Source organism: Caretta caretta, chromosome 11, assembly GCF_965140235.1.
Source record: "Caretta caretta isolate rCarCar2 chromosome 11, rCarCar1.hap1, whole genome shotgun sequence".
NCBI lineage: Eukaryota > Metazoa > Chordata > Testudines > Cheloniidae > Caretta > Caretta caretta.
Window position 1 is genome coordinate 73,083,262 of NC_134216.1, and position 27,044 is coordinate 73,110,305.

Below are 27,044 nucleotides of genomic sequence, written 5' to 3' on the forward strand. Positions count from 1 at the left end.
AAACGCCCATTTATGGCAGCTAGCTGCAGATGGTTTGAAATGATCTAAGTCAACTCCCATGGAAGTGAGTGGGAAGAATAGTAAATTGTAAATGACTCTTCACTGCCTTTTATACGTGTTCAAACAGGATCATAGAATCATAGAATATCAGGGTTGGAAGGGACCCCAGAAGGTCATCTAGTCCAACCCCCTGCTCAAAGCAGGACCAATTCCCAGTTAAATCATCCCAGCCAGGGCTTTGTCAAGCCTGACCTTAAAAACCTCTAAGGAAGGAGATTCTACCACCTCCCTAGGTAACGCATTCCAGTGTTTCACCACCCTCTTAGTGAAAAAGTTTTTCCTAATATCCAATCTAAACCTCCCCCACTGCAACTTGAGACCATTACTCCTCGTTCTGTCATCTGCTACCATTGAGAACAGTCTAGAGCCATCCTCTTTGGAACCCCCTTTCAGGTAGTTGAAAGCAGCTATCAAATCCCCCCTCATCCTTCTCTTCTGCAGGCTAAACAATCCCAGCTCCGTCAGCCTCTCCTCATAACTCATGTGTTCCAGTCCCCTAATCATTTTTGTTGCCCTTCGCTGGACTCTCTCCAATTTATCCACATCCTTCTTGAAGTGTGGGGCCCAAAACTGGACACAGTACTCCAGATGAGGCCTCACCAATGTCGAATAGAGGGGAACGATCACGTCCCTCGATCTGCTCGCTATGCCCCTACTTATACATCCCAAAATGCCATTGGCCTTCTTGGCAACAAGGGCACACTGCTGACTCATATCCAGCTTCTCGTCCACTGTCACCCCTAGGTCCTTTTCCGCAGAACTGCTGCCTAGCCATTCGGTCCCTAGTCTGTAGCTGTGCATTGGGTTCTTCCGTCCTAAGTGCAGGACCCTGCACTTATCCTTATTGAACCTCATCAGATTTCTTTTGGCCCAATCCTCCAATTTGTCTAGGTCTTTCTGTATCCTATCCCTCCCCTCCAGCGTATCTACCACTCCTCCCAGTTTAGTATCATCTGCAAATTTGCTGAGAGTGCAATCCACACCATCCTCCAGATCATTTATGAAGATATTGAACAAAACCGGCCCCAGGACTGACCCTTGGGGCACTCCACTTGATACCGGCTGCCAACTAGATATGGAGCCATTGATCACTACCCGTTGAGCCCGACAATCTAGCCAGCTTTCTACCCACCTTATAGTGCATTCATCCAGCCCATACTTCCTTAACTTGCTGACAAGAATACTGTGGGAGACCGTGTCAAAAGCTTTGCTAAAGTCAAGAAACAATACATCCACTGCTTTCCCTTCATCCACAGAACCAGTAATCTCTTCATAAAAGGTGATTAGATTAGTCAGGCATGACCTTCCCTTGGTGAATCCATGCTGGCTGTTCCTGATCACTTTCCTCTCATGCAAGTGCTTCAGGATTGATTCTTTGAGGACCTGCTCCATGATTTTTCCAGGGACTGAAGTGAGGCTGACTGGCCTGTAGTTCCCAGGATCCTCCTTCTTCCCTTTTTTAAAGATTGGATGTAATACTCCACCAGTACTTCCATTTTACACCAGTGCTAGTGACTACAAAAGGTGCAAAGCAGTGGAGAATCAAGCTCTGTATCTTTACACCATGCTCTACTGTGAGGTGTTAAATAAGAGGCTGGACTGATTTCTGCAGGCTGAAATAACAAGGCAACCAGGGGCTGCATGGTGTGTTTTTTCTTTGTCAGTCACATTTTGAACCAAACATTTGTCCGTTTCTACCACAAAGTAAATGCACGGGAGTCAAGGTGGAAGAGGAGAGAGAGAGAGAGGAAGTGCCCAGATAAGCCTTGCAGACAGACTTGATTGCAGAGAGAATGCCTGAAGCACCAACCTGTAATAGCAGTTCACCCTCTGGTATGATTCTGTCATCCAGTCCCGAGGTCCTCCCATTGTCATGGTCACCATTCCTTTCTGTTCCCCCTTTGGAGCAGTGACTCTTCAGGGCAACTGCAATGAAGCAAAGTAAAGCAATGTTAGTGCTGAAATAATTTTTACAAAATCACTGCTGTGAATGTCAGATTCTTTTACCTCAAACAATTTGTTCACAGTTTGATTAGGTGCTGCTTCTTCAAAGGAAGCCTGCGTTGCTTGCCAGCTGTTTGCTTTGCTGTTCATAGTGTTTATGGTAGAGGTATATACCATGAAAGCAAGAGGCACTTAACAAGACCTGTGCAAACAGCAGCTAAAGCCTTGCCATAGGCCACTAGAGAGAAGTGTCCAAGTACTTATCACACATGATGACATTTACCACTAACTTCAAACAGTTACTATTTTTAAAGGTATGTTTGCTTTCAGTTGGCTTGCAATTGTCGAAATCTGTCCTTTGGCTAAAAAGGATTCCCCCAGCCCAGCTCTGGCCCCTGTTTAGAGGGATCCATTGTCCCTCTTGGGGAAGGGGGTGGGGGAAGAAAAAAAAAAAAGAGGTTCTGGTCATTGACCGGTACATGAGAGGACTACCACCAGACCTTCGCGCCTGGGTAAGCCAGAACGAACCCTCCACCTATGATGAGGTTGTCGCACTGGTAGAGAGGCGAAGGACGGCGAGGGAGCTGACCCCATCAGTTAAGGAAGAGGCACCCCGGGTTAAACTAGCAGCACCAGGCCCTAGAGCTCGGGTGACTGTGCCACCAGGAGAGCCCAGGTGGAAAAAGAGAGCAGCTGAAGGCCCACCAGAAGCCACAAAGAGTCGGAGCACTGAGGGAGAAGATGTTAGACTGCCCAAACCAAGAGACTGGGGAATGCCTAGGGCTCCATACCAATGTTATGCCTGCGGGGAGTGGGGACACATAGCTGCACAGCGTCCCAATGCTGAGGAGCCTATGCAGTGTAACATGAGGAACTGGGCAGACCCATGCTCCCTAATCCACCTCATGGGGGTATCACTAACCCCACATATGTACACCAGACTAGTGAAGCTAAATGGGGTAGAGACCACAGCACTGGTTGATTCGGGGAGTGCTATCACACTTGTCCCGGGGAAGCTCGTGAAGCGTAGTCAGCTGCTGTGGGCTAAGCGTATGGGGATAACATGTGTCCATGGGACAGTTGGTTATTACCCCACCATCCCAGTAAAAATCGAGATTCAGGGGAACATTACTGAGATAGCAGCAGATGTAGTCCCTAAACTCCCATACCGGTGCTCATAGGGACGGACTTCCCAGGGTTTGGAGACTTACTCCTGGTAGGGGAATTGGAGAAAAGGGGAAACCCTGAAGTCAGTGAGGCATCCACAGTAGACTGTCAACCCCCAATCTTCTCTGAAATATCCCGAGATTTGTTCTCCACTCCCAGACAGGGTAGAAAGTCAAAAAGGGCAAGGAGGGCAGCTAAGGCCTTGGGAACCCAAATACTGACCCAAAGCCAGAGGGTCACTCTCATAGGTAGAAAGAAAAGGAGTACTTGTGGCACCTTAGAGACTAACCAATTTATTTGAGCATGAGCTTTCGTGAGCCACAGCTCACTTCATCAGATGTGTACCGTGGAAACTGCAGCAGACTTTATATACACACAGAGAATATGAAACAATACCTCCTCCCACCCCACTGTCCTGCTGGTAATAGCTTATCTAAAGTGATCAACAGGTGGGCCATTTCCAGCACAAATCCAGGTTTTCTCACCCTCCACCCCCCCACACAAATTCACTCTCCTGCTGGTGCTAGCCCATCCAAAGTGACAACTCTTTACATAATCAAGTCGGGCTATTTCCTGCATAGATCCAGGTTTTCTCACTTCCCCCCCACCCCCATACACACACAAACTCACTCTCCTGCTGGTAATAGCTCATCTAAACTGACCACTCTCCAAGTTTAAATCCAAGTTAAACCAGAACATCTGGGGGGAGGGGGGGGGGAGGAAAAAACAAGAGGAAACAGGCTACCTTGCATAATGACTTAGCCACTCCCAGTCTCTATTTAAGCCTAAATTAATAGTATCCAATTTGCAAATGAATTCCAATTCAGCAGTTTCTCGCTGGAGTCTGGATTTGAAGTTTTTTTGTTTTAAGATAGCGACCTTCATGTCTGTGATTGCGTGACCAGAGAGATTGAAGTGTTCTCCGACTGGTTTATGAATGTTATAATTCTTGACATCTGATTTGTGTCCATTTATTCTTTTACGTAGAGACTGTCCAGTTTGACCAATGTACATGGCAGAGGGGCATTGCTGGCACATGATGGCATATATCACATTGGTGGATGTGCAGGTGAACGAGCCTCTGATAGTGTGGCTGATGTTATTAGGCCCTGTGATGGCGTCCCCTGAATAGATATGTGGGCACAATTGGCAACGGGCTTTGTTGCAAGGATAAGTTCCTGGGTTAGTGGTTCTGTTGTGTGGTATGTGGTTGTTGGTGAGTATTTGCTTCAGGTTGCGGGGCTGTCTGTAGGCAAGGACTGGCCTGTCTCCCAAGACTTGTGAGAGTGTTGGGTTATCCTTTAGGATAGGTTGTAGATCCTTAATAATGCGTTGGAGGGGTTTTAGTTGGGGGCTGAAGGTGACCGCTAGTGGCGTTCTGTTATTTTCTTTGTTAGGCCTGTCCTGTAGTAGGTAACTTCTGGGAACTCTTCTGGCTCTATCAATCTGTTTCTTTACTTCTGCAGGTGGGTATTGTAGTTGTAAGAAAGCTTGACAGAGATCTTGTAGGTGTTTGTCTCTGTCTGAGGGGTTGGAGCAAATGCGGTTGTATCGCAGAGCTTGGCTGTAGACGATGGATCGTGTGGTGTGGTCAGGGTGAAAGCTGGAGGCATGCAGGTAGGAATAGCGGTCAGTAGGTTTCCGGTATAGGGTGGTGTTTATGTGGCCATTGTTTATTAGCACTGTAGTGTCCAGGAAGTGGATCTCTTGTGTGGACTGGACCAGGCTGAGGTTGGTGGTGGGATGGAAATTGTTGAAATCATGGTGGAATTCCTCAAGGGCTTCTTTTCCATGGGTCCAGATGATGAAGATGTCATCAATATAGCGCAAGTAGAGTAGGGGCTTTAGGGGACGAGAGCTGAGGAAGCGTTGTTCTAAATCAGCCATAAAAATGTTGGCATACTGTGGGGCCATGCGGGTACCCATAGCAGTGCCGCTGATCTGAAGGTATACATTGTCCCCAAATGTGAAATAGTTATGGGTAAGGACAAAGTCACAAAGTTCAGCCACCAGGTTAGCCGTGACATTATCGGGGATAGTGTTCTTGACGGCTTGTAGTCCATCTTTGTGTGGAATGTTGGTGTAGAGGGCTTCTACATCCATAGTAGCCAGGATGGTGTTATCAGGAAGATCACAGATGGATTGAAGTTTCCTCAGGAAGTCAGTGGTGTCTCGAAGGTAGCTGGGAGTGCTGGTTGCGTAGGGCCTGAGGAGGGAGTCTACATAGCCAGACAATCCTGCTGTCAGGGTGCCAATGCCTGAGATGATGGGGCGCCCAGGATTTCCAGGTTTATGGATCTTGGGTAGTAGATAGAATATCCCAGGTCGGGGTTCCAGGGGTGTGTCTGTGCGGATTTGATCTTGTGCTTTTTCAGGAAGTTTCTTGAGCAAATGCTGTAGTTGCTTTTGGTAACTCTCAGTGGGATCATAGGGTAATGGCTTGTAGAAACTCGTGTTGGAGAGCTGCCGAGCAGCCTCTTGTTCATATTCCGACCTATTCATGATGACAACAGCACCTCCTTTGTCAGCCTTTTTGATTATGATGTCAGAGTTGTTTCTGAGGCTGTGGATGGCATTGCGTTCCGCATGGCTGAGGTTATGGGGCAAGTGATGCTGCTTTTCCACAATTTCAGCCCGTGCACGTCGGCGGAAGCACTCTATGTAGAAGTCCAGTCTGCTGTTTCGACCTTCAGGAGGAGTCCATCTAGAATCCCTCTTTCTGTAGTGTTGGCAGGGAGACCTCTGTGGATTAGTATGTTGTTCAGAGGTATTTTGGAAATATTCCTTGAGACGGAGACGTCGAAAATAGGATTCTAGGTCACCACAGAACTGTATCATGTTCGTGGGGGTGGAGGGGCAGAAGGAGAGGCCCCGAGATAGAACAGCTGCTTCTGCTGGGCTGAGAGTATAGTTGGATAGGTTAACAATATTGCTAGGTGGGGTGAGGGAACCATTGCTGTGGCCCCTTGTAGCATGTAGTAGTTTAGAAAGTTTAGTGTCCTTTTTCTTTTGTAGAGAAGCAAAGTGTGCGTTGTAAATGGCTTGTCTAGTTTTAGTAAAATCCAGCCACGAGGAAGTTTGTGTGGAAGGTTGGTTCTTTATGAGAGTATCCATTTTTGAGAGCTCATTCTTAATCTTTCCCTGTTTGCTGTAGAGGATCTTGATCAGGTGATTCCGCAGTTTCTTTGAGAGCGTGAGGCACAAGCTGTCAGCATAGTCTGTGTGGTATGTAGATTGTAATGGATTTTTTACCTTCAGTCCTTTTGGTACGATGTCCATCTGTTTGCATTTGGAAAGGAAGATGATGTCTGTATCTGTACAAGTTTTTTCATGCAGTTGATAGATTTCCACTCCATACGGCTAAATGCAGTGCCTTGCATAATGACAGATTTCAGAGGAACAGCCGTGTTAGTCTGTATTTGCAAAAAGAAAAGGAGTACTTGTGGCACCTTAGAGACTAACCAATTTATTTGAGCATGAGCTTTCGTGAGGTACAGCTCACTTCATCGGATGCATACCGTGGAAACTACAGCAGACTTTATATACACACAGAGAATATGAAACAATACCTCCTCCCACCCCACTGTCCTGCTGGTAATAGCTTATCTAAAGTGATCAACAGGTGGGCCATTTCCAGCACAAATCCAGGTTTTCTCACCCTCCACCCCCCCACACAAATTCACTCTCCTGCTGGTGCTAGCCCATCCAAAGTGACAACTCTTTACATAATCAAGTCCAGCTATTTCCTGCATAGATCCAGGTATTCTCACATCCCCCCCACCCCCATACACACACAAACTCACTCTCCTGCTGGTAATAGCTCATCTAAACTGACCACTCTCCAAGTTTAAATCCAAGTTAAACCAGAACATCTGGGGGGTGGGGGGGGGGTAGGAAAAAACAAGAGGAAACAGGCTACCTTGCATAACGACTTAGATAAGCTATTACCAGCAGGACAGTGGGGTGGGAGGAGGTATTGTTTCATATTCTCTGTGTGTATATGAAGTCTGCTGTAGTTTCCACGGTATGCATCCGATGAAGTGAGCTGTAGCTCACGAAAGCTCATGCTCAAATAAATTGGTTAGTCTCTAAGGTGCCACAAGTACTCCTTTTCTTTTTGCAAATAGAACATGTATTGCAGATGCAAGACCGGATAGCCCGGGTCACCCCTATTGTACGGGAACATTTGGAAAAGGCGCAGGAGGCCCAGCGTACCCACTACAATCACCAGGCAAAAGTCCGACAGTTCCAACCAGGGGATCGGGTGATGGTTTTGGTACCCACAGCAGAAAGCAAGCTTCTGGCCCAATGGCAGGGGCCCTATGAGGTGGTTGAACCTGTGGGGGAAGTAACCTACAAGGTGCAGCAGCCAGGATGCTGGAAACAAGAACAAATTTATAACATTAACCTCTTGAAACCTTGGAACCAGCAAGAGGCATGTGTGGTGACCCAAGAGGCCCCAATCCAGGGAAATAACCTACATGAGCAGATCAGGATATCCCCTGATCTGATACTGAACCAGAAGAAGGAGGTAACTGAGATGATCAACCGGGACCAAGATGTATTTTCAACCAAACCAGTCTTCATTAATTTAAGGTTTCGTGTGCCAGTAATAATTTTCACATTTACAGGAGTCCCCCGATGGAACCCCAGATTGGCAGAGGGCTGAGCGGGGCTGGCGGCCGGGACCCCAGCAGGGAAGGTGCCGGCGGTCGGAACCCCAGACCGGCCCCGCATTGAGCGGCTCAGCCGGTCTGGGGTTCCATCTGCACTGGCGCTGCCGGTCTGGGGTCCCCACTGCCGGCCTGGATGGACGTAACTGGGGCCGGCAGCTGGGACCCAGGCTGAGCGGGGCCGGCGGACAGAATCCCAGACTGGCAGCACGGGCAGGAGACAGAACTCCAGACTGGCAGTGCGCTGAGCCACTCAGCCTGCTGCTGGTGTGGGGTTCTGTCTGCCAGCCCCTGCCAGCCAGGGTCCTGGCTGCCGGGCCCGCTCAGCCCACTGCTGGCCCAGGGTTCCATCCATCCAGGCCAGGACCCTGGCTGACAGGGGCTGGCGGAAGAAACCCCAGACTAGCAGCGGGCCAGCCCCACTCAGCCCAGGTCCCGGTTGCCGGCCCCGCTCAGCCCGGGTCCCAGCTGCTGGCCCCAGTTATGTCCATCCAGGCCGGCAGTGCGGACCCCAGACTGGCGGCGCCAATGGCAGATGGAACCCCAGACCGGCTGAGCCGCTCAGCCCGCGGCTGGTCTGGGGTTCCATCAGGAGCCCCTATAAATGTAAAATTTATTACTGGCACATGAAACCTTAAATTAATGAAGACTTGGCACACCACTTCTCAAAGATTGCTGACCCCTGGACTAGATGATCACAGTGGTCCCTTTCTGGCCTTGGAATCAGTGAATCAGGAGCAGATTGGCTCACAGAGCACAAACCTGTAGATGAGCCCATGGGAGAGACTATAGCTGCAAACAAAGAGAACCAGAGAATGCAGCAAAATTGATACATCACTTGTAAGAGCCCAAAGGATAGAGGAACCATCTGTCTGTGGTAAACACCCAAGTGAGATGCCAACTCATTCCACCAAGGCCAGGGTATTCCATTTCTTATCAGCTTCAAGCCAGTAGGTCTCTGATGAATTTGAAGTCCCCATCCCACCTTATTCTGCCTGGCTGCTCGTAGCAAGGAGCATGGTCTCTGCATCCCCCTACCCAAGAGAGTCTTCTGTATATGGGTGTCTGTTCCTGTATCTCTCCGCCATCCTGACTGTTGCAATGGGGGGTGGGAGGGGAGAGAGAGGAGGGGAGATGACTCAGCTGCTTTATGCCTCTCACAGCATTCTCAATGCTGCCAGATGGGTTTCTCTGCTCCTTTGCCCCACCCCAGCTCCAGTGTATTCACAGATCTCCCAATTTGCAGCAGAGCAAAACTGAAGGAATTCCTGTCAGTTTCACTGTACCCTGGGGATTCTGAAGAGCTGCAGTGAAAATGGACAATTCCCTGTGCAGCTACAAGCTAAAAAACATTAAAGTACATGCAGTTTAAGCTCTGCGGACATGGAGGGCACCTGCCTGACAAGGCAAGTAGATTTTCAAAGCCCTACTCAAGGGCCCCCCCAATAACATTGGCCACATTTTGGATTCCTAGCAGGAACATACGATGTTCAACAGCCTGATTCAAAGACTCCCGTTGACATCAGTGGGCTTTGGGTCAGGATCAAAAGCAGCTAAAAAAAAAGGTATGTGTCTGCTTTGTGGGGGTTGGGAATCACATCTGCAGAGATTCTGCATACCTGGGGACTCCACACCCCCTACATATTACAAACTAGGTCTCCACGGCACATCTGCATAGCTTACATGAGGACAGGGGAGGAGTGGAGAGGGGGACTGAAGGGTCAGAGTGGGTTTGGGCTAAATTTGGCAATAATGGGGTTGCACACATACAGCTGAAGGCTCAATCTGCTCTGCATGGATTTTTATTATTGGTGGGGATCCACAGGCCAGAAAGAAGCCAGCTTGACTCAGATCCATAGTTGAGTTTGCAGGGCTGCAGCTAAAGTAAATAAAAATGTTTAATTGTAAAATGAGCAAGTTTGATCAGGAAGTAAACAGACACAATATGCATACTGTCCCATGGAGGACATTTCTACAAAGTCACTTCTCAGAGGAGACTTGTACTCTAAAAATCAATACCAACAGATGAGAAAATAAGAGTAAACAAGCAACATTGATTGTCGTTATCAATCCTTTCCTATAGGAGCACAAAATTTACATTTGCACCCACAATTTCAAGGTTATTTTTTGTTCATGCCAGAGGTCTATTGTAATAATTGAGACAAATTAACCGTAATTGTCAGCTCAACTTTAAAGAGTATGTAAAGCTTCATAAAATATCACAATAACCAACAAAAACCACAAGTGTTGATAGGAAAGTTAGGAAAGGAGACCAAAAAAGTGAATGAGTCTAAACAAAAAGGCCTCCTGATAGAACTCAAAACCATGTTAAAATTAGGCTCAGTAAGAACGAGAAAATGTGCACCCAGAAACTGAAGAACCAAAATTGGTGTGTCGGCTAGTCGGCCTAACTGGTGGGCAAAATAATGAGGGGATGGGCTGTTCCACCCAAAGACTTGTGTGTGTGTGGGGGGGAGAATACGGAAGAACAGACAGAGGCAACTAGAATGAGCTGCTGCCACCCGCACCTTTTCCTGGGACCCCAGACCTTTGTCCTTCTGATCCTGAGGTGTCCTGACTATACTGAGATGGGGACCCAAATGATATCACACCCCTACCAGTTCCAGATGAATCCCAAATGCCACCCGAGATGAAGAGGGATTAAACTTTAACATCAGCAGCTCATCTACTTCTTCTTCCCTCACCCCCCAAGAGGACAATTACCACCATTTTTGGTACCATCCAAAGTCTGTAAAACAGAGGGGCATGGGGGGTTTCCTCTAAAGGGAAAGTTTCTGCCCAGCTAAAGGGATAGAGTACAAGAGATGTTAAAATAGATGCCTGTCATAAATATAAAGGGAAGGGTAAACCCCTTTAAAATCCCTCCTGGCCAGAGGAAAAACCCTTTCACCTGTAAAGGGTTAAGAAGCTAGGATAACCTCGCTGGCACCTGACCAAAATGACCAATGAGGAGACAAGATACTTTCAAAAGCTGGAGCGGGGAGAAACAAAGGCTCTCTGTCTGTGTGATGCTTTTGCTGGGGACAGAACAGGAATGGAGTCTTAAAACTTAGTAACAGGTTTCAGGATTTTTTTTTTTTTTTTTAGAAGGAGCACAAGTTTGAAAAGGAATTTTTTTTCCTTTGGGCTGCTGGTAAGCAGGTTTCCAAGTAGTTGGAGGTTTTTTGCTTTGATTTGGGGCCAGAGCAGAGACAAGGGAATTGTCTTTTTCTGTAGGCTGACAATCACTATCAGAGAATAGGTATTCTATTCCAGCACAGCAAAATTTTACAGCCAAGTTTTGTTTGTTTATTTCTAAACCTCGGGTGTAAAGTTAGTTAAAAACAGAGAGGTTAGGATGACAAAATCCACGGCTCGATAAAAGCTGGAATTAGCCAGATTTCAGGCTAAGGAAAAACAAAGGGAACATGAAAGACAGATAGAACTCATGCAGCTGAAGGAGGAGGAGAGGGAAAAAGAGAGGAAGCATGCACTGGAGATGAAGAAGGTAAAGGCTCAGCAGAATATACCAATAAACCCCAGCAATCCTTCTCCAGGTACCACTCCCCATCCCAGAAAGTTCCCCACCTACAAGGCAGGCGATGATACTGAGGCCTTCTTGGAAAACTTCGAAAGGGCCTGCCTTGGGTACAACATCTCTACTGACCAATACATGGTAGAGCTGAGGCTGCAGCTCAGTGGACCCTTAGCTGAGGTGGCAGCTGAAATGCCTAAAGAACACATGAACAAGTATGAACTGTTTAAATCCAAGGTGAGAGTCAGAATGGGGATAACACCCGAGCAGTCTCGTCGGAGGTTCAGAGCCCTAAGGTGGAAACCAGACGTGTCATTTACCCGACATGCCTACCACATTGTGAGACATTGGGACACCTAGATATCAGGAGCAAATGTTGAATCTCCAGTAAATTTGCCCTTCCTAATGCAAATGGAACAATTCTTAGAGGGGGTTCCTGAGGAAATAGAAAGATACATCCTAGATGGGAAGCCCAAAACTGTAATTGAGGCAGGAGAGATTGGAGCCAGGTGGGTGGAGGTGGCAGAGAAGAAGAAAACTGGTCGCAGTTGGAGCGGAGACCAGAAGGGACAACCCCAGACCACACCCTATTACCGGGGGCCGCCCAAAGCCCCACCTACCTCCCAAAGAACCCTCCAGACTCCTTATCGTCCCACCACCCTGTTCTTCAGCAACCCACCTTGCCCCAGTGACCCGTCAGCTGGACGATGTTCTAAATGTAACGAGCTGGGGCATGTAAAGGTCAACTGCCCCAAGAACCCCAGATTACAGTTCATTGCACCGGAATCACACCAGAGGTCCGCAGGCCCAGATACCTCCCAGATACCCTTGGAGTGGAGGGAAACTGAGTGTGGGCGGGAAGAAGGTCACCGCGTGTAGGGACACCGGAGCACAAGTGTCAGCTATCCATGCTTCCTTAGTGGACCCCAATTTAATCAACCCAGAGATCCAAGTGACAATTCAGCCCTTCAAGTCCAACTCTTTCAATTTGCCTACAGCCAAGTTGCCTGTCCAGTACCAGGGCTGGTCAGGAACATGGACTTTTGCAGTCTATGATGATTATCCCATCCCTATGCTGTTGGGGGAAGACTTGGCCAATCATGTGAAGCGGGCCAAGAGGGCGGGAATGGTCACCCGTAGCCAGGCTAAACAAGCTGTGAGGCCTAGCTCTGTTCCGGAAACTTCTATCAGGACCCAGTCAGAGGTGATGGACCCGGACCCCAGGCCAATGTTTGGAACAGCAGTAGTGGATCCAGTCCCAGAGACCCAGACGGAACCAGTCCCAGAACTGGAACCAGCTGAACAACCAACACCAGACCCATTGCCAGCACTGAATCCAGTACTTGCAACCTCAACACCAGAGGGCCCCACCGAACCTGAACCGGCAACAGCCCATAACCCCACACAAGAGGCTCAGCCAGAGCCTGAACCCCAACATAGTGTCCCAGCGGAAAGCGGTTCACAGTCAACGGAAACAGCCCCATCCCCTACATCGCTTCCAGAGGGACCAAGCATAGGTCCACAATCCAATGAGGAACTGATATCTCCAGCATCAAGGGAACAGTTCCAGACCAAACAGAAAGCAGATGAAAGCCTCCAGAGAGCTTGGACGGCAGCACGGAGCAACCCACCGCCTCTCAGCTCTTCTAATCGATCCAGGTTTTTTGTAGAAAGAGGACTTTTATACAAGGAAACTCTTTCTGGTGGACACCAGGAAGACTGGCATCCTCAGAGACAGTTGGTAGTTCCAACTAAATACCGGGCCAAGCTCTTGAGCTTAGCCCATGATCACCCTAGTGGCCATGCTGGGGTGAACAGGACCAAAGGCTGTTTTGGGGGGTCATTCCACTGGGAGGGAATGGGCAAGGATGTTTCTACCTATGTCCAGTCTTGTGAAGTATGCCAAAGAGTGGGAAAACCCCAAGATCAGGTCAAAGCCCCTCTCCAGCCACTCCCCATCATTGAAGTTCCATTTCTGCGAGTAGCTGTGGATATTCTGGGTCCTTTTCCAAAAAAGACACCAAGAGGAAAGCAGTACACACTGACTTTCATGGATTTTGCCACCCGATGGCCGGAAGCAGTAGCTCTAAGCAACACCAGGGCTAAAAGTGTGTGCCAGGCCCTAGCAGACATTTTTGCCAGGGTAGGTTGGCCCTCCGACATCCTCACAGATGCAGGGACTAATTTCCTGGCAGGAACTATGGAAAACCTTTGGGAAGTTCATGGGGTAAATCACTTGGTTACCACCCCTACAGGCCAAAGTGGATGCCATCCAAAAGTGGCCTGTCCCAAAGTCAAAGAAACAGGTTCAATCCTTCTTAGGCTTGGCCAGTTATTACAGACGATTTGTACCGCAATACAGCCAAATCGCCGCCCCACTGACAGACCTAACCAAAAAGAAACAGCCAAATGCCGTTCAGTGGACCGAAAAGTGTCAGAAGGCCTTTAACCAGCTTAAAGCGACACTCATGTCTGACCCTGTACTAAGGGCCCCAGACTTTGACAAACCGTTCCTAGTAACCACAGATGCATCCGAGTGTGGTGTGGGAGCAGTTTTAATGTAGAAAGGACCTGATCAAGAATTCCACCCTGTAGCTGAGATTTGGGGGGCGTGTCATAAATATAAAGGGAAGGGTAAACCCCTTTAAAATCCCTCCTGGCCAGAGGAAAAATCCTCTCACCTGTAAAGGGTTAAGAAGCTAAGGTAACCTCGCTGGCACCTGACCAAAGTGACCAATGAGGAGACAAGATACTTTCAAAAGCTGGGAGGAGGGAGAAAAACAAAGTGTCTGTGTGGCTGTTGGTATGCTGCTTTTGCCGGGGATAGAACAGGAATGGAGTCTTAGAACTTTTAGTAAGTAATCTAGCTAGGTATGCGTTAGATTATGATTTCTTTAAATGGCTGAGAAAAGAATTGTGCTGAATAGAATGACTATTTCTGTCTGTGTGTCTTTTTTGTAACTTAAGGTTTTGCCTAGAGGGATTCTCTATGTTTTGAATCTGATTACCCTGTAAGATATTTACCATTCTGATTTTACAGAGGTGATTCTTTTTACTTTTTCTTCTATTAAAATTTTTCTTTTAAGAACCCGATTGCTTTTTTCATTGTTCTTGAGATCCAAGGGTTTGGGTCTGCGTTCACCTATGCAAATTGGTGAGGATTTTTATCAAGACTTCCCCAGAAAAGGGGGTGTAGGGTTTGGGGAGGATTTGGGGGGGGGGGGGGGAGAGACGTTTCCAAGCGGGCTCTTTCCCGGTTATATATCTGTTAGACGCTTGGTGGTGGCTGCAATAAAGTACAAGGGCAAAAGGTCAAACAGTTTGTACTTTGGGGAAGTTTTATCCTAAGCTGGTAAAAATAAGCTTAGGGGGTTTTCATGCAGGTCCCCACATCTGTACCCTAGGTTCAGAGTGGGGAAGGAACCTTGACAATGCCATATTTAATACTTCACATTTCAAAATATTAAACTATTTTTTTCTCCTTTTCTTGATCTTCTCACTGACTAGTTAATCCTTCTGTTTAATACATCATTCAGTTACACATATGAACCATGTTTTGATAAGTGACGTTTATATATTGTGAAAAAGTTCCTCCTCTACCTTGGTGGATCCTGCGCTTATTGGCGGATTTTGCTCGCCTCAGAGATTCACAGTAGCCCTCAGTTTAGCCACTTTCGTGGCTCAAATCTGCCATTCACTCAGACAACCTCATCCCTGGCCAGCATGGGGAAAAAAGAGTAAGAACAATCCCTGCAGTTTCTGCTGATCCACTATGTGGGTTGGGGAACAGCTCAGAGACCTTCCTCTCTGGTGGAACCTCCTGCGTTGGGAGGTTTCAGTGGAACCTTTTTTTTGCCTCTGTCTTCACGAACAAGGTCAGCTTCCAGACTACTGCACTGGACAGCACAGCATGGGGGGGAGGTGACCAGCCCTCTCTGGAGAAAGAAGTGGTTCGGGACTATTTAGAAAAGCTGGATGAGCACAAGTCCATGGGGCCGGATGCGCTGCATCCGAGAGTGCTAAAGGAGTTGGTGGATGTGGTTGCAGAGCCATTGGCCATTATCTGTGAAAACTCGTGGTGATTGGAAGAAGTTCCAGCAATTGGAAAAAGGCTAATATAGAGCCCATCTTTAAAAAGGGGAAGAAGGAGGATCCTGAGAACTACAGGCCAGTCAGCCTCACCTCAGTCCCTGGGAAAATCATGGAGCAGGTCCTCAAGGAATCAATTCTGAAGCTCTTAGAGGAGAGGAAAGTGACCAGGAACAATCAGCATGGACTCACCAAGGGCAAGTCATGCCTGACTAATCTAATTGCCTTCTATGACGAGATAACTGGCTCTGTGGATGAGGGGAAAGCATTGGACGTGTTGTTCCTTGACTTTAGCAAAGCTTTTGACACTGTCTCCCACAGTATTCCTGCCAGCAAGTTAAAGAAGTATGGGCTGGATGAATGGACTATAAGGTGGATAGAAAGTTGGCTAGATTGTCGGGCTCAACTTGTAGTGATCAATGGTTCCATGTCTAGTTGGCAGCCGGTATCAAGCGGAGTGCCCCAGGGGTCGGTCATGGGGCCATTTTTGTTCAATATCTTCATTAATGATCTGGAGGATGGTGTGGATTGCACCCTCAGCAAGTTTGCAGATGACACTAAACTGGGAGGAGAGGTAGATATGCTGGAGGGTAGGGATAGGATACAGAGGGACCTAGACAAATTGGAGGATTGGGCCAAAAGAAATCTGATGAGGTTCAACAAGGACAAGTGCAGAGTCCTGCACTTAGGACGGAAGAATCCCATGCACCGCTACAGACTAGGGACCGAATGGCTAGGCAGCAGTTCTGCAGAAAAGGACCTAGGGGTGACAGTGGACGAGAAGCTGGATATGAGTCAGCAGTGTGCCCTTGTTGCCAAGAAGGCCAATGGCATTTTGGGATGTATAAGTAAGGGCATTGCCAGCAGATCGAGGGACGTGATCGGTACCCTCTATTTGACATTGGTGAGGCCTCATCTGGAGTACTGTGTTCAGTTTTGGGCCCCACACTACAAGAAGGATGTGGCAAAATTGGAGAGAGTCCAGCGAAGGGCAACAAAAATGATTAGGGGATTGGAACACATGAGTTATGAGGAGAGGCTGAGGGAACTGGAATTGTTTAGTCTGCAGAAGAGAAGGATGAGGGGGGATTTCATAGCTGCTTTCAACTACCTGAAAGGGGGTTCCAAAGAGGATGGATCTAGACTGTTCTCAGTGGTAGCTGATGACAGAACAAGGAGTAATGGTCTCAAGTTGCAGTGGGGGAGGTTTAGGTTGGATATTAGGAAAATCTTTTTCACTAAGAGGGTGGTGAAACACTGGAATGCGTTACCTAGGGAGGTGGTAGAATCTCCTTCCACAGAAGTTTTTAAGATCAGGCTTGACAAAGACCTGGCTGGGATCATTTAGTTGGGGATTGGTCCTGCTTTGAGCAGGGGGTTGGACTAGATGACCTTCTGGGGTCCCTTCCAACCCTGATATTCTATGATTCTATGAATTAGTTCTAGAAAGTTCCTGAGTGTTCTGGAATAGTCCCTGTTATTTTACGCAGGGAAAAGGGACCTGCTTAACCTGGAACTAATGTATGTACCACTCTTTTGTAGTCATCTGGCCTGACCCTGTCACATTTCAGGTTGTTTTGTTTAGTAACCGATTTTGTATGCTGTTGTGTGTTTTAATTAAATTCCAGTTACCACCCTCATTCAGCCTGACACAAGTCAGCAGCAAAGTTAATTATCTAGTAAATAAGCAATGTATTATTCACCATTTTCTAACTGTACATTTTAGTACAATAAAAAAGAATCTCATAATTATCTATACGACTGCTTAAATATACATTATATTGTACCCATCTGGTTAGCAAAAAAGTACCAAAATGAGTGTAAAGGCTATATTAGTTGTAAGTCAACACATTTCAGTGTTTATACCAACCAATGAGAATGTAGGTGCTGGAACTAGGGGTGCTATCACACCCCTGGTTTGAAGTGGTTTCCATTATATACAGAGTTTACAGTGTGGTTCAGTGGCTCTCTACACCCCCAATATACAAATTGTTCCAGCACCCCTGAATGAGAATCAGCCTCTTTAGGAAAAAACCTAAGAAGTACAAATGTAAAACAAGATTACAACTGAAGATTTAAAAAGCAAGGCTTCCTGCTTACTAATTTATATCATCACTAAAAGTCAGTGATACAACTGCCTTTCATTTAAATCATTCCACCCTGACACTGATCTTATAATCTAAAACAGACATCTCAGTCAAAGCATGATGAAAGGATAGGGAAAACTGAGGCATAGTGAAATTTTAAGCAACTTGACAAAGGTCAGAAAGGGAGTCAGCGGCAGATTTGGCACTTGTACTTACAGTGCCAGATCGGGATTTAAGATATCTGAGTTCAAGACCATCTTTCTTTCTTCTTTGTAGTTACCCCTGTATATTTTTGCTCCCCAAGAAGAGATGGATAACATTGTTTATACCTGTAGAAAGCAAGCAGTTAGCTAGGATCTGGTGAAAGACAATACACAGTGGAGGTTCTATAACAAAAGTGACTTGTTTGTTTTTAAAAAGTCCACTATTGTGGACTTATCATTTCAGGCCAGTACAGCTTTAATACAACTAAACATCACAGGCCCAAGTTGTGCTATCAGTGTTTAAGCATAACTGCCTATTGAGAAAAGTGAGGAGCAGTTCTGCAAGAAAGCTGAGGTAGGTTATGGCCCATAGTGTTTACTAAAACACAGACGCACCCCTGAATATTGCTGAAATACCAGATAGTGCAATGTTAAGCAACATGCATATACAATCTGTGCAAACTTTTGCAGTACACAGGATGAATCCCATACACAGCATCTGCCTCAAGTAACAGGCTGCTTCATTTTTGTGAGCACTCTTAGTAAAACATAGAAAATATGAATAATTAAACTTCTTTAGGTCTAGGAAGGCTTGAAAAAAATGGAATACTGCAATGGAATACTGCAAAAGGTGCACAATCAAAATAGAATGACAGAGGAAAGGCTCAAAGTGTTGCATCAAGATAGACAAAGGAAGTTTGGTTCTAATGGTTTTGATTTCCCTGGCACATCTATTTTAATCTCTGCCACATGCTAACAGTAGAGGTATGACCAACAGATAATGGATTTAATGCCAGATTTTTAAAGGTATATGGGCACCTAATTTCAAATATCTTTTTAAAAATCTGGCCTTTTGTCCTTTGCCCTTTGTCCACAAGGGCTGCCTGAAACTTGACCCTAAGTCACAGGCTGAGCACCCAGAACTCACAGCTTACTTATCTGATCCTAGCCTGGATTTCCTGCATAAATAGGCCAGAGAACCTCATTCAGTGACTCCTGCATCAAGCCCATGACGTGTGGGTGAACTAGAGAGTGTCTTGATTTAAAGGTTTCCAGCGATAGAGAATTTACTGCTTCCCTTGGAAAGCTGTTCCAATGGCTAGTGACCATCACTATGCACTTCACTAACTGAAGTCATTAGGAGCAGCAAGTGTAACCTATACACCTCCTGGGTGTGGTGCTCTGTCCCATCTAGTGGCACCAAGGTCACTTAGATTAGAGAGAGAAATTAATGAGTCTGCTCTACAGCCTTTGCTAACAGCCAGTTGACTTTTAGCTCATGCAGTAGAGGCTCAAGCACTAAGCTCCAGAAGTCCCAGGTTCGATCCTGACAACTGGGGTCCGTCGGCATTACACAAGCATGCAGCACTTTAGAAGATCAGGACTCTTTGATTCAGGATTTACAAACCACAACGTTAGGTGCCGATGTTGGAAAATGCAGGCCTTTGATTTTGTCAACTAAGAGAATTGAAGGGAGAGTCTATTTGCCACAGACATGGTTCACAGCAATACTCTGAAGAGCATTTCTCTGACCTTGACTGAACAATATGTTCTTATTGAAAAGTTTGAGAACGTCAAAACACAACTAAGGAAGTCCTGCTCTTTACTACTGAGATCTTAGACCAGCCCTCCTGTCTATTCAGTCTTTGTCTCTCTCTATGAATAGCCTTCTGCAGCCCCCTGGGTCACTAAATCGGCAGAACTGTCACACCATATCAAGCCTACAGAGTGAAGACAAGCTGGAGAACTGATAATGGCATCCTCCACACCCCAGCTTTACTTTAGCCTATCCTGTCTAAGCGCTGTTACTTTAAGAAGGGAAACAGTTTATTACTTGAAATAAAGTGACCTTTCAGACAAGGCACTTGGCTACATGTAAGCAGGAGAATAGTCCCGCTATTGTGAGGAACTTTCCTGGCTTCTGCACTACCCCAGGGAAGTGGGCTAGTGAAAGGATCTGAGTCCTTGCTCCCACTTCCTTTACCCAGAGGCCTTCCTGCCCTTGAGGACTCCCCTTCCACTCTCCTGTTTGGCAGAGTCCTTGTAACCCCAACAAGGCTGGGCCTAGGATTCCTGGGGGGGCTCGACCCCCCCAACCCTGCTGCGGTCACCTAGGACAGGGACTAGAGTGTCCCCACTCTGAGCTACTCTCTCTGCACTGGGCACTTCTCTGACCCGCTGATCATTACATATAATTTAAAGCAAATGCAAGTTATTTAACCAACAATTAATTTTAAAAAGAGTAAGGAAAATGGGAAAGGTTAAAGGAAACACATCACCCTGCTCTATGGCAGGGAACATCACAAACAGTGTCTCTGGAACATCAGGGCAGTTCAGTCTGTTTCTTGTAAATCCCAGGCCTCCTTCTCAGGCCCTGGCTGTGCTGCAGGGATGCTGTGGGTTGGACACTCGCTCTGGTGGTGGCCACAGGCTCTCAGGCTTTAGGTGGCAGGGCCCTTCTTCCCAGCGTTGCCCCCGCCCTGTCAGGGTTACCAATCCCCCTCCGAGTCCAGCCTGCAGAGCCTCCTGGCTGAGGCATCTCCCTGTGCTGGGCCTGCTGCCAAGGGTCCCCCCCCTCGCTCTCCCCAGCTGCTCACCACACCTGGCTCCGGACTGCTCCAGCTCCACTCTGTCTCAGCTCCAGCCCCACTCTGTCTCAGCACGGCTGCTGCTCTGCCTCCAGCTCCCTGGGCTGCTTCTCTGGCCCCTCTGGCTCTGGTTGCTACAGCTCTGCTCCCAGGACAGGGTCTGCTCTCTCTGGGCTGCTTTTCTGGTCCCTCTGGATCTCGCACAGCTCTGCTCCCCAGCTCAGCTTGAGCCCCTGTTTTCTCCTTAGCTCGGCCCCACCCTGTCTGACCCAGGCAATTCCAGCTCACATGGAGGACGGGACCTCCCTGGCCTCCTGACTCCCTGATTAGCCTGCCCGCCCTGTCATTCAGGCTGACCTGGAGCATGGGCCTCTCCCCATTGTTCCTGGGGACTGTCAGTCTCAGGGTCCTGATTTCCCATAGACCCTTCCCCTTTTAGTACTGGGAGCTAGCCAACCAAAACACCCCCACTGAATGTTAGTAAGGGGGCAACACACAAACTAAATTCAGCATGATGTCAGGAGCTTCTGTTGACTTGTTACTAGCAATAACCATACCACCAGTGGAAGATTTTTGGTGGGAAAAAGTGGGTAGTCTGGATTTAAATGGAGAAATTTGTTCCCTCCTATAGTTTGGTTGTTTTTTTTGCGGGGGGGGGGGGGGGTCCTCTGTGGCTGCATTTGGGATTGGCAGATATTTGTCATCACAAGCAGAAGCGAGAACACTTAAATGCAAGACATTTTGCATGGGTGCCACTTATTTTTCCCCCCAAATAAAAAAGCAGCTTCTATGGGCGACTTGCTGCCATTTTGCAAAGCCACCAACACCACCACATACCTTGTACTGCACATGTGGCATTTCCTTCCAGCCAAAAGCACCACCCGCCAGCAGAAGAGGGAGAATATCTCTGATTGGTATGTAGGGTGGATTCTCAGGACATAGCATGCATTTCTGTTTTTACACCTCCGCTCACAACTAGCAGTTTGATGCTGCCTTCACTGTGTTCATTATGTAACCCCCAAGGAGATGACCTAGATTCCTGGGACGCTGTCTGCTGGCAGCTCAGGGAGAGGCACACTGTCCCTGGTAGGGAGGGGGAGCCAAGGCAGACTCAGAGTCTGCCCAGCAAGCAATAGGGAGGGAGAAGGCCCCCCAGGGAGAAGCCATTGTAGAGTCAGTCTGGAGCCAGCAAGGAAAAGGGCAGGACTGGCTGTGTGGGGAGCTGGTGAGTCCCCGGCCTGCATGCAGGGTTCTGCCTGAGAACTGGCCTCTAGGGACCTGACAGCAGATCCCTCCGCTGGGTTTTTCCTTCCACGCTGATGATTCCCAATTTGTAGCGTTTGCTGGGAAACTTCCCAGCCAGGCTGAGTTCGCCCTCCAGCTCCCTCAGTGAGACCAGTCACCACATGGTCAGCTCTGCTCTGTCTGCTAGTCCAGGGAAGCTGCCTGCGGAGTGTGTGACTGGAGGCTGGGCTAGGAGGCTACAGTTTGCATGTTAGTGTAGTTTTATAACCTACTCCTTGAGCCCTGCACCCCTTTGTGGTGAGGGGAAATCCTGGGACCCACGCAGCCTGATTGCTGCCTGAGGAGGATCCCTGCCGGCAGAGAGCAGCCCCTCTGCAGTGACTGAGGAGTCCAGAGACATCTTCAAACCGGAGGATCGTGCATGGAGTTTGTGAGTGCACCATCGTTGAGTTAGTTAGTCAGGGAATTTGTTTTGGGGACCCCCTACTCCCTGAACTGTGTCCTCAAGCTAATGAGTAAGGGTTTGAGGATTTTATAACCTGCTGCATATTACATCTGTGGAGGGATTTACCACCTTCTCCCACTTGTGAGTCCTTTGGGCTATACTGAACCCAGTCAGCCACACTGCTAAACCACTGCAGAGAAGAATTTTGTGGTTATAGGTCATCAAGGACCCCAGCAAAGTATGCATACCAACGGGACGCTAATTTTACATTTGCTACATCAAGTCACTGGTATTTGCGGTGTGGGCACTGGTGACCCTAAAAATAGTGTTTTACCTTGTTATGTTGTATTTGTCTCCTGTTTAATATAATTATTGCGTTTGTGTTATTTCTTGGAAGTCTCCAACTATCTGGCAAGTAAGTGGGGATTACTCTGTAGTTAGAATTTTCCGCCTAAGCTGCCCTGGCGATCCTGCCAGGAAGGAAATAATTTCATAGGAAAAAAATAATTTCATAGGAAAAAAAGAAAGAAGATACACCCTGCTGAGTGGGTGGCGGGATCCAAAAGAGCCCAGACCTGTCCATCAAAACCTGTAAGCGGATTGGCATTAAAGGAGGTAACCAGGTGGAGAGGGGGCGCTACAGTTCCACTGCTGCAAATGGAGAGGACTTTGGAAGCAAGACAGAGACCTGTTACAAATCGGAAAAACATGTGATTGCACCCTGCGTATGGTGGGTCTTAGCGGCATGCAGCTCAACAGAGAGGTAAAAAAGTTGTTTGTGCCATGTAAATGAGTGCTATGGCTGGCTCTGACAATGCTGCTAAACCTCCAGAAGGCCCTCAGAGTATAGGGGCTCCACCGATGCCAATGTGAAGTTGACTGATCATACTCCAGGGCTATGGAGCTGAGAACAAGGTAGTGCTCTCCTGCTGATTGAGGCTTTGAGGGAAAAGATGAAAGTTTCGTAAAGGAGGGTTTTTACAGTGTGTTTTGTGGAAGTCAGATCCTGGTTAAGTCTGACCTGCTCAGCAAACATCTGCCACAGCTGGATTCCTTTCATCAAGAATGCTTGATCTCTTCATCCTGGGCCTTGAAGTTGATCTGGCTCAGAGGCTGGCAGCTGTCTTGATGGGTCATGGGGAGAGGTGTGGGCACTGATGCTGCTGGGCCCAGCGTCCTCCCCCAGCCCATTGGCCTTGAAGATCCAGAGCAAGGTCCTGCAGTGGCAGTGGAAGCAGGCTGGAAGCCAGTCAACAGACTGGAGCCCCAGGGTGATGTGACTGCAGTGGCTTGTCTTGCTGAGGAGCATTTTGGAGCATTCTGCACTGGCTGGAGTCTCAGCATTGCATTCACATTAAGGCTCGGTTACAGCTAGTCACAACAGTCCAAGCTGGAGTTAAAGGCACAGATCTGAGGCCAGATCACTAGCTGGGAGCAGAGGGCAGTGTGCTTTAGCAAGCTGCAAGGGGAAGGAGGCTTATCTCTGCTGCTGCTTGGCCATTCAGGCTAAGTGAAGAGTCTTTGCATGTGGGGCAGATGCCTTCAGTGGAAGAGGACCACGGGTGCCAGTTCCTCCATCGAGCCAGCTTCATCTCAGTCTTGCCTGGACTGAGTTGGAGGCAGGTGCTCTTCAGATCTGTGGCAAGCACAGTGCCATGCTCCTAGCACAGTGCTCGCTGCACCTGGAGAAGCAGAGCTGCACAGCTGACTGGCCATGGAGCCAGAGTCACTACACCACCTCTCCAGGCAGCATCATCATGAGGGGGAGGGGAGGCAGCATGAATCTAGACCCTGTGGGAGAGGAATGATTGCAGCCGCCATAGGGCTGTGCTGTCTGTTCCAGCTATGCCATGACAGCAGGTCATCAGCACCATGTGGTGAGCAATGGAGGTTACTAGAAACATTCTCATTCACTGGTACAAGTGAGAGCCATGAATAGGATTTCTGTTGGGAAGAAGGGGTGCTCCTTACAGGCCTGCTCAATATCTCCTGCCCAACAGACCTGAAGATATACAGGGCTCCTATGGTTCCCAAGGTCTTTCCTTACCCAGGAAAAGGCCAGTCCTTTGTACCAGGCCAAAAAGAAGCACAAGGAAGGAGACTGTAGTGACCTAACATCATGGCAGATTAAATGGAGAGCTAAGAGACCTGGGTTCTATTCCCAGTTCTGCCACTTATCTCTAATGTGATTACACTTTCCTCTGAAGCAGCTGGGTGCTGGCACAGTCAGAGACTGGGTGAGATGGACCTTTGGTCTGATCCACTCTGGCAATGCATATGTTGCTCAGAGCTGCAAAAGAGGCCTCTCCTCTTTGCACAGCCTAGGGGATTTGCTCCAGTGAGCAATGTCAGAGGCCAAGTAGACAGCTCCCAGGCCCAGTTATCTTTGCGTTATTTCAAACACCCCTGCAGTCAGCAGCAGTTTCACCCCTCTCATTGAGCAGAGGTAGCTTGAGATGGGGTGGGGTGTCATAAATATAAAGGGAAGGGTATCCACCCTTCTGTATACAGTGTTATAAAATCCCTCCTGGCCAGAGGCAAAACCCTTTCACCTGTAAAGGATTAAGAAGCTAAGATAACCTTCCTGGCACCTGACCAAAATGACCAATGAGGAGACAAGATACTTTCAAAGCTGGATGGGGGGGAACAAAGGGTCTGTCTGTCTGTGCGATGCTTTTGCTGGGAACAGATCAGGAATGCTGCTCAGAACTCCTGTAAAAAGTTAGTAAGTAATCTAGCTAGAAATGTGTTAGATTTTCTTCTGTTAAATGGTGGTAAAATAGGCTGTCCTGAATGGAATGTGTATTGCTGTTTTTGTGTCTTTTTGTAACTTAAGGTTTTGCCTAGAGGGATTTTCTGTTTTGAATCTGATTACCCTGTAAGGTATTTACCATCCTGATTTTACAGAGGTGATTCTTTTACCTTTTCTTTAATTAAAATTCTTTTTTTAAGAACCTGATTGATTTTTCATTGTTCTTAAGATCCAAGGGTTTGGGTCTGTGTTCACCTGTACAAATTGGTGAGGATTTTTATCAAGCCTTCCCCAGGAAAGGGGGTGTAGGGCTTGGGTGGATATTTGGGGGGAAGACATCTCCAAGTGGGCTCTTTCCCTGTTCTTTGTTTAACACGCTTGGTGGTGGCAGCATCGGGTTCAAGGACAAGGCAAAGTTTGTACCTTGGGGAAGTTTTTAACCTAACTGGTAAGAATAAGCTTAGGGGGTCTTTCATGCAGGTCCCCACATCTGTACGCTAGAGTTCAGAGTTGGGAAGGAACCTTGATTGGGGGGGGGGAGGTTCTTGCCTCCAGTTGCCAGGGGTGGTAAGGGTCCATAACCCATGACTCTCCATACACCAGGTGCGGGGGAAAGGTAGTAGGGGAAAAAAGAGCTTTCTACCTAAGAGACCACTTCTCTTGGTGCTCAGCCAGGGTGGTGATAGCTCTGGGCTGGGCAATGAGGGATGCATGGTGCATATTGGAAATAGGGGGTGCAAGGTCTTCTGTAATAGTGACCTGAACTAAAGGTGGAAGCCAGGCAGCTTCTCTGCATAATGTGAAACTGATATTCTAAGAATGATTTCTCCTTATAAAGCAGTTACAGTCTCTTGGGGGGGTGGGGGCAGGACAGATAGCTCAGTGGTTTGAGCATTGGCCTGCTAAACCCAGGGTTGTGAGTTCAATCCTTGAGGGGGCCATTTGGGATCTGGGGCAAAAATTGGGGATTGGTCCTGCTTTGAGCAGGGGGTTGGACTAGATGACCTCCTGAGGTCCCTTCCAACCTTGATATTGTATGATTCTTAATAGGGTTTCAACTCCAGGATTTCTTGGTGGAAGTTCTCCAATCAGATAGCTAGTAATTCTGACTCCATTTCAAATAGGTGGAACTTCCCAGAGGCATTTTACATATGTTAGGTGTACAGACATGTTTATGAGGTGCTGCTGTAATATCTGCATACAGTTTATTGTTTATCAATGTTGTCAGGGATTTAAATCTGATCACGAGCTATTCTGAAAGCCAAGTCCACTAACTTCTACTTCTAGAAGTCAGAAAATTGTTATAAACGAGGTCTTCATGCATCAAACCCACAGGAGGTATGGTTCTGGCCCAGCATTTAAAGTCTCTACTCTCTAGCTTTGTAGAAAGAGCTCAAATTGTTAATGTAGGAGACTGTCTAACTTAAGTGTGAGTGTTCAAGTTGAGGGGTTTTAGTTTATACATTTTTGATTTTAGAACTGTGCTATGCAAGCTCCAAGCTTGAAAAGCTATTTCACATGGCAGCAAACTGACACCTCACTTGCTATCAAATTTGCTGTTGAACTCCTGAACCTACAGTGCTTTAGACCTGAGAATTCTCTGTACCAAAAATCTGGTATTAACATTTTTGAGAGGATCTCCCCCCCCCCCCCCCCCCCCCGCCCAACCCCTTTACTTTCCAGACATACACATGCAGCTCCTCCCCCAACTGCCACCAGGTCATCTCATGGGCCTACCATTCAGCAACATTTCTAAGCCAGTAAGAATGAAAACAAAGGGCCTATTCTGAACTCTGGTTTTATCAGAGTATCTCCATGCACTCCAGATTTGGACCAGCATGAGAAGAATCAGAATAGGTTCAGATGTCTTTTTTTTTCCTTCAAGATAACAGATGGGTCACACCAGTCCAGAGTAGTCTGAATAATTCTGATTAAAGGGGAGAGGATACTAAAGGTCTGAGCACAAACTGCCAGCAAGGAATCTGGTCATTCAGATTATTTGCCTTCAACAGCCCTGCAGGGGTAGTTCAAAGGGGACCACCATTAATTATGCCCTTCATCTCAGAAGCCGGGTACTGCAGTGCTAACAGATACCGGGGATCAGTCTCTCTCCAAGAGGCAAGGACTGAGTGCAAGATGGCAAAACTTTAACTTCTATTTTGAAAGCTTTTAAAACCTGGAGTGTATTTATTTCAGAGCACTGTCAGCGAGGACAAAGCAACCCACTCACCCCAAGATTTGGGCTGCCTAACTCCT

General features: G+C 47.6%; 1 protein-coding gene across 2 annotated transcripts in view; it reads right to left on the reverse strand.

The window, feature by feature from the left end:
- The window catches only part of LOC125644837 (aryl hydrocarbon receptor-like), a 146,430-nt gene that overhangs the window by 59,284 nt on the left and 60,102 nt on the right, over positions 1-27,044 (reverse strand). For both annotated transcript variants that reach the window (XM_048869403.2, XM_075118164.1), the window contains exon 3: positions 1,871-1,986. In XM_048869403.2, coding sequence (XP_048725360.2) covers positions 1,871-1,986 — 116 coding nt within the window. The remainder of the gene's footprint in view (positions 1-1,870; positions 1,987-27,044) is intronic.